The sequence below is a fragment of the Enoplosus armatus genome, chromosome 11 (genome assembly GCF_043641665.1).
Source record: "Enoplosus armatus isolate fEnoArm2 chromosome 11, fEnoArm2.hap1, whole genome shotgun sequence".
Classification (NCBI taxonomy): domain Eukaryota; kingdom Metazoa; phylum Chordata; class Actinopteri; order Centrarchiformes; family Enoplosidae; genus Enoplosus; species Enoplosus armatus.
The window spans coordinates 25,545,906-25,559,204 of NC_092190.1; the positions used below are offsets into that span (position 1 = coordinate 25,545,906).

The 13,299-nt window shown below is 40.4% G+C and overlaps 1 protein-coding gene across 1 annotated transcript in view; it reads left to right on the plus strand.

Moving 5' to 3' along the window:
• Positions 1-13,299, plus strand: part of gtdc1 (glycosyltransferase-like domain containing 1) — a 36,221-nt gene that overhangs the window by 7,347 nt on the left and 15,575 nt on the right. Inside the window, exons 3-5 of the mRNA XM_070914074.1 lie at positions 5,701-5,891; positions 8,681-8,848; positions 10,662-10,835. Coding sequence (XP_070770175.1) covers positions 5,701-5,891; positions 8,681-8,848; positions 10,662-10,835 — 533 coding nt within the window. The remainder of the gene's footprint in view (positions 1-5,700; positions 5,892-8,680; positions 8,849-10,661; positions 10,836-13,299) is intronic.

Consider the following 13,299-nt stretch of genomic DNA (forward strand, 5'->3'; position numbering starts at 1 on the left):
TCCTGGATCTGACATAAAGTAATCAGCAACATTTTTTAGATTGATTGATTTAATTGATAGATGTTAGGACTCATTATCACATCAACTTTAAGAGGTTTGGAATATAAGAATGTTATAAAATATATCTTAAACAGGGGTTAGGGTTATAATAGTTTTCTTTAATTTTGATACATGACTGTTAAAAGAAACATATTTCATATGAAACATACACAACAGTATAAGCAAAAATGTCAAAATACTATCCAGAGTTAGTGAACTGAATAACCTTGCGTGTTGGACAAATATATATATATATACAGTGCTTAACAAATTTATTAGACCACCTGTCATAAAAACGAGAAAACACAAATATTTTAGAAATCTGTCTATTGTTATTGATTAGGCAAATAACAAACTGGAACAACTAAATAGTCCTTATTCACATATATTAACCAAAAATCTTAATATTTTGTATGACCTCCTTTGGCCTGATAACAGCTTGCATTCTTGCTGGCATTGTTTTTATGTACTTTTCGACAGTCTCTTTTGTTATTGAGTTCCAAATAGTTTCTAGCTGTTCCCAGAGACTTGCTTTGGATGAAACTTTTGTGCGATCTGTTCAATAGGATTCAAGTCTGGACTTTGACTTGGCCAGTCCATCAGTTCCAGTACTCCAGATTCCTTTTTCTTGGTCAAGTAGGGTTAGTGTGCTTGGGGTCATTGTCTTCTTGGTATATGAACCCACGACCAATCAGGTTCAATCCAGAAGGGATTCCATGATGCACCAAGATGTTGTGGTAGACCTCATTGTTCATGATACCGTCGATTTTAACTAATTTGCCCATGTCGTTTCCACAAATGGAACCTCATACCATAATGGAATCTCCACCGTGTTTCACTGTGGGTGCAATGCATCTAGCATCAAAACGTTCTCCAGCTTTTCTGCGGACATAAACATGACCATGCTGACCGAAGAGTTCAAACTTGGACTCGTCCGTCCAGAGTACCTTCTTCCAGTCATCTACAGTCCAGTGTTTGTGCTCCCTGGCAAATTTTAGGCGTTTTTGGATGTTTGCAGGCCTCAATAATGGCTTCTTAGCAGCTATTCCTTGAGTCGTCTGCTTATGGTCATTCTGGAGACTTTCTCAGATTCTGATCTAGAAGCATTAATCTCTGCCTGAAGATCAGCAGTGGTCTTCCTTCTGTCTCTAGTACTTAAAATCTTGAGGTGCCTGACATCTGTTTCAGTTAGCTTTCGTTTTCGGCCTCTTCCTTGATGCATTTTGTAAGTACGATCTCTGCAATCGAGTCCAAGGCATACTTGACATATATGTATATATATTTACTGTACATATGTGTATATATATACTGTATATATATATATATATATATGTTACGTATATATAAGAGAGTCACCCTGTGCAGCGTTTTCGGACGTCTACAGGCTCTCGGCCCTCAGAGACGACCTCGTCTGTATAATTATAGTGTGATTGATGATTAACTCTGTCATCATTATACAGTCTGAGCTGTGAACTACGACTGCTTCAATTAACAGAAGAAAGTCACTTCTCACTCACATTAATCCTCTAATATGAGATCAGAGCAGCTTTGTATAACATGTTCCTGCAGTCACAGTGACAGAAACATGAAGTCGAGCGTTATTCGTCTTTTATTTGATTTGATCCTGGACTAATACAGCACTTTTCATTTGAGGAATATTTCTCTTTCACTGCTGCAGTAAAAGTAAACGTTACTGCTGATATTTCATTCAGGAATCGATCCTTTATCCAATTAGTCAAAATAATCAGCAAATGCAAAATGACAGTGTTTATCTTGATGCCACAAAAACAAAGCAGTATTCGGTTTCTCCTTTAAATGTTTCACTTTGTGACAAGGTGGTTTCATTATCATGACATGATTCATCTGGTGATATAAAAAACCTTCCCGTTATCTCACAAACGTACAGCGTTGAGGGCTGTAACGAAGAATTATTTTCATCATTCGTTGTCATTATTGTTATAATATGCCGATTATGTTTTTGAAATGTCAAGGCCAATAATCAAAGATCCTCTGTAACAGAAGATGACGTATTACAAGCTGTGTCAATGGTATGAAATGATATTCACTTCCTGTCTCCTAAGTGGGCGTGGTCGCCTCCCCTGCCGCCTTATTTGGCCACTCGTTTTAGTCGTCTAATAATATTCTCTTTTCCCCTCCAAAAACAGTTCATAATAATGATAATAGTGTTACTAAGCAAAGAAACACACGTTTCATTTCAGTTTTAACTTCTAATTCTCCGCTGGTTCATCTGTGCTGCTGAGACAGAGACAGGTCTCCAACAAAGTACATTTCCTCCTGATCTGTCTGTCTGAAAAAAACGATTTTAGTGTCAGAGTGTTCAGAAGATATGTGGCTGGTGAAGAACGTGTCCAGTATTTACTTCAGTGACTACAGGACAAGAGAATGGGTCATAATCTGTGTTCACGTTCACTTCTCCCGTTGGAGTGAATAGACCTGCCGCTGGTCTCCTAAAGGGGCGGGGCAGTGGAGAGACTGCCTCTGGTATCAAGTTCACAATCTTACTTTAATTAGCAATAATAATATAATATGATATATGTAATATGTATGACGTATACAACATAACGTATATGATGTATATAACATGTAGAGCGACAGTGATGAGGCGCCTTGTGTTTGTCAGACAGCCGTGACGTCATGAATCCTGCTTCGCCCACAGACTCATGTCAGATTCACAGCAGCAGCAGGTTCCACCGACACACTGGAGTTTAGTTTCCAGCCTCGCTCTGCAGCCTGACTCATGGCCTCAGCTGGTGTCAACCCTTCGCCTGCCGTTGCCAGGGGGGGATTCCCTGCCGGGGGGAAACCGATGACATTAACCCTTTGTTTCATGTGTGTCGGCAGCCTTCCATGTTTGAAGCAGTGGGCGAGGGAAGGTGTCTAGGTGAGATGAGTCTGCGAGGCTGGAATCCCCCGACGTGGTTCACAGGGACTGTTAGTGTTTAAGGTGGAATAATGAGTTCTCTCTGCTTCACTGATGATTTCACATTTACTAACAAACTTCCCGTCAGAAGAATGAGGACGGTCCGACCGAGCTGAGGCCTCCATCTTTACTGCCTACCTCTAACCTTTACATCCTTTATTATTATTATTATTATTATTATTATTATTGTTATTGTTATTATTCATTATTGACTGTGTTGACTTCTATCTTTCCATTTTTCAACATTCATATATAACAACCTTTTAATTTACTGTCATTTATATTGTTTTAATTACAAACTTTATTAGTCGATTTGTGTTTGTCGGCTTTTATCGTTTGTTAATGTTTTTGACATTTTATGGCACTTGTTATGAATTTAGATTCTCCCATTGACTTTTATTATACTATTAGTGGACTTTTTATTGTTATCAGTCAGTCATTAATGCTTTGATTAACCCTTTCATTGTTAGTGTTTATTATTATTAATTATTGTTGTTTTTCTCCACTGTCATTCCAGTTTTTGACTTTTATAGTGCTATATGACAACTTTTATTTTTTAGTAATTTACTGTGTGTATATATATATATCTATATATATATATATCATCACATCAGCATCGTCCCTGACAAATATACTAATACAACTAAGACGCTTAAACTATAATTTTTATTTATTATTTATTAGTGGTTCCAAACTTCTGGTTCAGAGAAGAGTCCTGAGATCCATCTGTGGGTCACGGTGATTAAAGAGATGAAGTCGTATTTGTATTCATGTTAGTCTGTTCTGGACTGTCTTCTGTCCGGACCTCTGAAAACCGTTAAAGTGGAACGATGTGATCTGGTCCACACTGACACCTGACCCTGAAACCAGTCCACATTTCTTCATTTTTAAGGCCAACAGGTGAACTCTGAAACCACAGAGTAAATCGAACAATCTGCGCTCTTCTTCCCGTCTGACACGTTCACATTTTCATATTTCACATTATTTGTGCAGCATTCAGGAAGTAGATTGGACCATTTGAGCACAATGGGCGACATTATGTTTCTGTTTCCAATCAGATTTTTATTTTTGACACATTTGCATTTAACCTCTGCTGAACCAGCGCAGTGCTATCTGCCCTGAAAGAGCTCATTTCCTTCTCCAGATATGAGTGGCGTTACAGAGCTGCAGGGAGCAGATATTGACTGATTGAGCAGTCTGTGGGCGACACTGAGTGCTGCAGCTACATTAGCTCCCATTGTGGGCAGCTAAATGGAGGGCGGACTGGAAATTTCGGGGAGGGAATTCAGTGGAAGGACAGAAAGCTCAAGGAGTGTACGACGTCCACTTCCTGTTAAACCTCCTCACATCATAATGGACTCGCAGCTTCTCTATCAGGACACATTGTGCTGCAAATAGACGGATATTCTGATTTATTGTGGTTTGTTTCTGAAAAGTTAACTTTCTGAGTGTCAACAATAGTTTCCATTCACTGAGTGAACGGAGGAGTCAGCTGTTCCCTTCAGGACTCCATCGCCTCCACCAGGCTGCTGTCAGAGAAATACAATATATATACAACTAATAATATACACAAAGGCGTTCAAATCAGCGGAGGTGTACATCATCTGGTGACTTATCTGCCGTCCCCGCACGTCGCTCTTGGGTCCCCCTGAGAGGTCCCGGCCCTCAGGTTGGGAACCACTGGTTCAGACTATAAAGCGTCTGAAAAGAGTCCTCAGACAAAGTTAACCTGCAACAGTTCACATCTGAGAAACTGGATCAAAGTGTGAAGAGCAAGTTGCAGATTCATTTTCTGTTGATTGATTAATCCATTAATGGACGAATCATTTAATAAACTCAAAGGTCACCACTAATAAACAGATTATATTGACGTGAGAGAATGCTGCAGTTCAACGTCACATTAAAGCAAAACAAAGATCCATCAGTCGTGATCATATCAATAATATTCGTATCAATCATAATCATCAATCAGTGAAAGCAGCCTTCAGACTGCTGACTCTGACCAGCAGTCCGACAGCATGAATATAATAATGTGTTCATCAGGAGCTCTGTTGTTGGTTTGAGACCTGATCCATCAGAGTCCAGATCAGACTGTGACGGTCTGGGTCTGTGTGGTGATCTATCTGTAGCCTTTTATTTATGAATTGATTATATGAAATAAGGCAGCGTTTGTTGGGAGCTGAACACGTTTCACTAGTTAACACATTAACATGAATGTGTCATTAACACATTCATTCATATTAATTAATAAAGTTCTAAACTACAGCCACCAGTTGAAACTTTATAAATGGACTTTTTGACAATTCAAATTGTCATTGATTGTTTATTGATGATTGACAGTCACAGACGGTTCCGTGTAGTCATCCTGAGTTTTGCTTTGCTGTGAGACACACGCCGACAACAGGATGTGACCTGTTAATACACGCTGCAACTAATCGTTATATTGATTATGGATTCATCTGCCAAGGACATTCAGTTTACTGTCTCACAGGAAAGAAGAGCTGTCAGTTTGTTTGCACAATAAGAGCATTTCCATACATTCTGACTTTATATCTTTTAATATTCAATATATTAAAACGCCCCAAATTTACATTGATTATATGACAGAAATAATCACTTATTAGTTATTTATACAGCACATATCAACAGTTACAAACAAACCGTAAAAAACAGAGACAGCAATCATCAATACGATCAATAACCTGTGTCCTCTCTGTCAGGGCTCTCAGGCTCCCAGCGTTCTGCTGGTGGAGGCGTTTTACGGCGGCTCTCACAAACAGCTGATCGACCTGCTGAAAGAAAACATCGACGGCTGCTCCGTCTTCACGCTGCCCGCCAAGAAATGGCACTGGAGGGCGAGAACAGCGGCGCTGCACTTCAGCCAGACCATCCCCACCTGCCCGTCATACAGGTGAGACTCACTCAGGTAAACTTTGTACAGTCTGACCTGGTAACAACATGTCCTCTTTACATTTGTTGAGAACTTTATATTTTAGTCAGTTTCTTTCTGCACTTACAAAGTGAAGTGATGAAGATGAGGAGCAGCGTGAGGAAGATGCCAGTGACTCAGAGGTCTGATGCTGCTGAGTCAAACCTGATGATAGACGTCAATAACAGACCAACATCAGGAGGCATCAGCTTTGATCTGGATTTGATAGTTTGTACCCACAGAGGCTGAAAGGTCTTCAGTGTGTGTGTGCTGACTCATTCTCAGATTGTGCTTTTTAAAGGGCAGCATGTACAAACATGATTCACTGTTTCACTGCTCTGCTCTTTGGTTTCCTCCTGAATGTAACGTGAAGCTGCTGCATCATGTAAACACGTCGTCTGAGAATATTTGAAGTACATTTATCAGGACTTAGAAGTCTCCAAGTTGTCTTCATTTTGAATTTATCAGGCCTCAGTTTCAACAAATACAATTTAGTAGATTTTATTTTCCTTTTTGTCACAATTCAATGATTTCTTCAGGAGCAAACAGTCGTCCAAACAGGGATTTGATGAAATGAGCGCTGAGGAAGAGCCGTGTCTCTATGAAATGAAACTTCAACAACAATAAAAGTTTATATTAAGCAGATCAGGAACACCACCACCACAGAACCGTCTTCAGAAAATCCCTCAGTTTGGGTTTCAGGCATCTCCTGTAGATGTTTCTGTGATATCTTCATGGCTAAAAATGTGTTTGAAGATCATTGCACATCAGAAATGTTCCTTTAGCCTCCGAGTCACGTTAGCTACCAAGCAAAACATTAGCACGTTAACATGATAATATTAACACGTTAGCAGCTGCTGAGAAGGAACTATTTTAAATGTTTTTAGATTTTATATATAATTACCATCAGCATGTTAACATGCTAACGTTAGCTTGCTATCATACTAAAAAGTTATAGTACATATGCCAAAAAGGTAAGAATGCTGAATGTTAGATAATTATAGCAAATGTTACATATTAAGCACATGCTAATGTTGGCATGCTTAAAGGGTAAGAGGCTAAATGCTACTTAATTGTAGTAAAAGTTCAATATTAAAAGCCATGCTAACGTTAGCATGTTAAAAAGGTAAGATGCTAAATGTTACGTAATTATAGTAAAGCTACATGTGAAACACCATGCTAATGTTAGCATGCTAGCATGTTAAAAAGGTGAGATGCTAAATGCTACATCATTATAGTCAATTTTAAATGCCATGCCGTTAGCTTGTCAGCATTCCAAAAGGGGACTGCTGTAAGTCCATCCGTCAATCCATCTGACCTCGTGTTCTCTGTGAACTCTCTTCACTCTTCGGTTGTTGTTTTACTGGTTAATGGACTTCATCCGAGCTGTGACATCTCGTTTAAGACCAGGGCTTCGGTAAGAAAACACAGACGTGTTTAGTGAAATCTGAGGAAGAAAAACAAAGCTTGTTTCAGTCGATTTTACATCAGATGATTCCTCCACATGGATGTACTCAGTAGCTCCAGCAGGTTCGAACCTCTAACTCTGAACTCCACAGGAAGTCCATCAGACTATTGTTGGTAGTGAAAAGAGTTAAAAATAGAGAAGACTCATCTGGTTTGAGTCAGAGTGATTCCTGTTCCACTTTTCTACAACAGGCTTGAAGACCCGAGCAGGAAATTAGTCTAATCCAGGTCTGAGAGTCTCACAGTGATCAGCGGTGGCTCGTGGAGAATCCACATCAAAGCTCTTAGGGGGGCGGGGTTTAAAAAGAAAAGGAGAAGGGGGAGGTGAGGTGGTGGGTGAGTGAGTGAAGAAGGGTGGAGTTGAGGTTTGAAGTGGAGGATAGGGGACAGGGTCAGTCAGGGAGATCCAGAGCTTCAAAGACACAGGGGGTTCAGATGATGATGAGCGGTACATCATCATCAGAGGGGTCAGGACTGCAGGATCACCCACAGAGGAAGACCTGGTCCTGGTGGTCTACATCATCATCTAAACACATCGCCTGACAAACTGACAACGTTTATCTCCAAGTTTGTGTCATGAAGCAAATTCCGGAATTCTGAAGTCTTGCTAACCACTGCGCCACCATGCCTACTAAGTAACTTGTGTTGGCTACAAGGTCCTGAGTCAAGTCCAGCAAGTCCCACGTCAAAACCAACAAGTCCCACATCAAGACCAACAAGTCATATGTCAAGTTTCAAGACCAACACATCCAAAGTCAGCATAACTGAATAGAGGATCAACCTTTTACATTTGAATGACTCTGTGATCTTTCCTCTAGCGCCACCTTCAGGACAAACTATACATGTTCAGACTGTAAAGAGATCATCATCATTGTGGCTGAATGAACTCTGCAGCCTGTAGGGGGCGCTGACAGGATTTCAGATTATCAGTTTATTAGTGGAAGTTACTGATTCTGCCTTTTCTCACAATTCAATTATGTTTTTAAGCTAAGTTACTGTTTCACTGTGTGTTCTACTTCCTCATTATTATTATTATTATTAGTAGTAGTAGTAGTAGTAGTATTACTCAGTTGGTTTGACTGTTAACTGCTTTGTAACTCTTTAGAAAATAGAAGTTCTAAATAGAAGTTCTTCTTTTTGAATATTTCTGTATGTTTGTGTGTATTTGTACTCGGCCTCTCTCTGGACCTCCATGTGGACTCCAGATGTGGGTCTCAACAAGTTTCTGACACCAGGTTTTTGACTGCCTGTAGTTCATTTTACTTCCATTAACATCGTATTTCTCTACATGTTTTTCTCCTCAGAGTCCTGTTCAGCAGCTCGGTCCTGAACCTGTGTGAGCTGGTGGCTCTCAGACCAGATCTGGCCCGTTTGAAGAAGGTTCTGTACTTCCACGAGAACCAGCTGGTTTACCCGGTCCGCAAAGACCAGGAGAGAGACTTCCAGTACGGATACAACCAGGTCCTCTCATGGTAAGCACTAGTCCTTTATTTTTGTGTATATACCGGACCATTACTGTGTTGTTATGGGGCTCAGCAGTGGTTCTCAATCTGCAGGGGGGGGACCGTAGATCAAAGACCAAGTCAACGGGATCATCTGAGACACTTTGTGATCCTCGGACACTTTCAGTCAGTAACAGAAGCGTCCTGGAGGTCACGTGATGTGTTCTTAATGAGCCACAGTAAAGATAATAATAATGATAATAATAATACTTCTTTTTGTGTGACCTCATTAAAACCCACCATGTAGGAGTCATGCGTGAACACATCTGTCACTGACCGACACCTAAATATGTAATAATATGTAGTTTATAATTACTGAAGTTTGAACGTCATCAGTTAGAAATCAAGTTTAGAAATAATGCACAAAAGAATCAGTTAGTGTCGTTATATCATTATAATCAGTGCTCTTAATAAATAAGTCGGATGTATTAAGCTTTAAATAACTAACAATATGAAAGTGAAAACCTGAGCGCAGCATTAACTCGCTCCTCTCAGCTGCAGCAGTTTGTCTTGATGAGCGTGTCAGGCTGCATGTGATTGGTTAATGAGCGGCTCTGACAGGCTGCTGTGTGTGGAATTGAAGTGGGTCTAGTTGTCATTAATCAGCTGTCTAACAGTAAAGAGCAAACTGATTGTTGTTGATCTGCAGGGCAGCATGTCAATAAGTGGAGGCTCTAACGTCGTTACAGCACCATTAAACAACTGATCATTAAGAAGCTTCTGATTGGATGGAAGCCAGATTACTTCTCTCATTTAAATTATAATGCAGCACAAAGCTTCTCCCATCAGCCCCCACTGCAGCTCAGTGTATCAGAACTACATTTAAAAAAACTGCAGTTTTTAGCCTCACTAGTAGGGATGTGTGTTGTTAAGATGGTGTCGCTGTCAGTACTGTTTGCACTACTACAGTACTACTACTACTACTGCTACCACCACTACTACTACTACCACCACTAATTAATAAATGATCAGGTCAATGATCAGATGATTTATTAACATCATTTATTAACTTGGTGGTCAGATGATTTATTAACTCAGTGATCAGATGATTTATTAAGATCATTTATTAACTCTGTGATCAGATGATTTATTAAGATGATTTATTAACTCGGAGATCAGATCATTTATTAAGATTAATTATTAATTCGGAGATCAGATCATTTATTAACTCAGTATTCAGATGATTTATTAACTTGGAGATCAGATCATTTATTAACTCAGCATTCAGATGATTTATTAACTTGGAGATCAGATCATTTATTAACTCAGCATTCAGATGATTTATTAACTTGGAGATCAGATGATTTATTAACTCAGTAATCAGATGATTTATTAACTCGGAGATCAGATGATTTATTAACTCAGTAATCAGATGATTTATTAACTCGGAGATCAGATGATTTATTAAGATCATTTATTAACTCAGTGATCAGATGATTTATTTAGATGAATTATTAACTTGGAGATCAGATGATTTATTAAGATGCATTATTAACTCGGAGATCAGATGATTTATTAACTCAGTAATCAGATGATTTATTAACTCGGAGATCAGATGATTTATTAACTCAGTGATCAGATGATTTATTAAGATCATTTATTAACACAGTGATCAGATGATTTATTTAGATGGATTATTAACTCGGAGATCAGATGATTTATTAAGATGAATTATTAACTCGGAGATCAGATGATTTATTAACTCAATGTTAATATGTAAAGTGGATTCAGTGTTGAGTCACTCTTTGATTATTGATCAGGTCTTATCCTCGTGTGTCGGCAGCCTGGTGTCAGACCTGGTGGTGTTTAACTCCGTCTTCAACATGGAATCCTTCTTGACCTCCATCTCCTACTTCATGAAGAAGATCCCAGACCACAGACCCAGAGACCTGGACCTGCTGATCCGGCCTAAGTGCGTGGTCTTGTACTACCCAGTCCAGTTCCCTGATGTCAGCAGGTCAGTGTGATCTTTCTCTTCCTCAGATTAAAGGCTGTTGGATGAGACAGGAGCAGCTTTAATGAGGATCACTTACTGGAGGGGAGACGATGAACCTCTGTGGAGTCAAGAGACCAGGAGACCTAACGCTCACATGTCAGCTGTAATAACAACAATATTCATGATATTAATCAAAATAATCATAATAATCAACTTTATTTATACAGCAACATGGTTGAACCAGGATATAAACATTTCAGGAGGCAATCCAAAAACAAAATGGAATAAACCACCAACAATAACATCAGATAAAATAATAATAATAATAATGAATCAGACGTGGGAAATAAAACAGTATGCTAGCATTAATAAAAAGCTTTTTTAAAAGAGAAGTTTTGTGAAGTGATTTAAAAGATGTTTCTGATTCAGCTGTAAGGTCAGACCTGAGATCAGTATCTGCTGTTCATCATCAGAGGCTGAAGCCTTGAGAGACGTCGTGTCTTTAAGGAGCTCCAACTCAAGCGTGTGTGTGTGTCCTGTGTCCTCTCAGTACAAGCGTGATGTTTCTCTTCATGTGACGCTGAGCTGCAGGATGACTTCCTCTGGCCTCCAGTGTTTCTCAGCTCATTTTCAGATGCTAATGTGTCTGATCCAAAGCAAACTCACAGAGTGTAAGTAAGTGATGATATGCATGGCCGACAATCCCTCCACACGCCCGCGGTGCTCCTACCAACACTGCCAGTCCGGCTCTTTGAAAATATAAAGCGCTCACAGAAACAAACGGGGCGAGGAGGGGGATGGGATGATTTCTCTGCAGAGGTATTAATGTGTTCAGATCGAGGAGGATTCATGGTGAAGAAACACAACCAGCCCAGAGGGCCAACACCAAACCAACACAAGTCTTCTACATTTATTTTCTCTGCTGAGGTCCAAATTGTTCCAATAATCTTGTCGCCTATAAACTGTTTACTCTTGCTTTGTTTTGGTAAAGAATTTAATGATTAATGATTTTCATTATCAATTAATTATTTTCTCAATGAATCGCTTTGTTTAGATGTGCGTGTGTGTGTGTATACTAATACTATACGACTAAAAATCCACATTCAAACATTTTATATGTAAGACTTTTTAACTTGTTTATAGTGTTAACACTTGTGATTTTCAATGCAAGTGAACACTTTTCTTCAGACAACTTTGCCTTTTCCAGTTTTTCCCTCTTCCAAACATATCACTCTGGATTGTAGAAAATGCTCCTCTGGCTCAAGTTCAACTTTAGTTTGCAGATCTGTTAGTCCTGTAATGTCACATTGAGGTAGATTCTGGCCCAAAAGAAGAGAACAAAACCAAAACAAAACAAAAAGGGGTCTTTTGTGGAGGGAGTCTGGTGTGTGTGAATGCGCTCAGGGCTCTTTGGCCTCTTCTTTGGCCTCTTTGTGGTCGGTGCGTTTGCGGTATCCATCTATCAATCGGCCTTTGAGTGGTGGACTTTTGTAATTTAATAGTGATTGACCCAAGCCAGCAGAAACCTGCGGTGGGACACAAAGACATCACATCCATCACAGCCGAGCAGCAGGACGCTGACTTCTCTCTGAGGATTGTCTCGAGTGAAATCAGATCAATGTGGACACCACGTGATCAGCAGGTGTCCTTTTCTTCTTCTCTGCTCAGACTGGTTGGTTGTCGGTCTTTGTGTAGCTGTCGGAGTTCTGTTGGTCATCAGGTGTTCAACTGTAGAGGCGGGTCAGATTAAGGTTTTCTTGCTGCAGTCCCCCTGATCTGACTTGTCTGAGCCTGCCATCTTTCATGACCTGTGTAATGTCATCAGGGAGGAGGGCCTAGGGACTGACTTCCTGGAACAAGAATGTAAAGGTGAGGCGTCCCAGATGTGGCGACTGTTGTCGTCCACTATGACTCACTACACGGGATAAACCAGCAACTGTTACGCCTGTTGGCCAACATCCCGCCAACGTCTGGCCGACATCCAGCCGACGACCGGCCGACATCCCGCCAGTGTCTGGCCGACATCCAGCCAACGACCGGCCAACATCCAGCCAGCGTTCGGCCGACATCCAGCTGACATTCGGCCGACGACCGGCCGACATCCAGCTGACGACCGGCCGACGACCGGCCGACATCCAGCCAACATCCAGCTGACATCCAGCCAACATCCAGCCGACGTCCGGCCGACATCCGGTCAGCATCCAGCCGACATCGTGTAGTGAGAATGAGGCTCGTGCACATTTCATAGTGACTGAGATTTATAACAAAAGAAGCGTATTTCTGTCTTTATGTGTGCAGAGTTTTAGTCATGAAGACTGATGTTTCTGCTGTGGAGGAACAGAGATTATTGATGATTATGTCACCGCTGCAACAGCGGCCAGAGTGTGTGTGTGTGTGTGTGTGTGTGTGTGTGGTATTAAGGACAAATCATGGACGCCAGTTTGATCCTTAATTCGTTCCTCTTCATCACAGTTACTTCAAACAG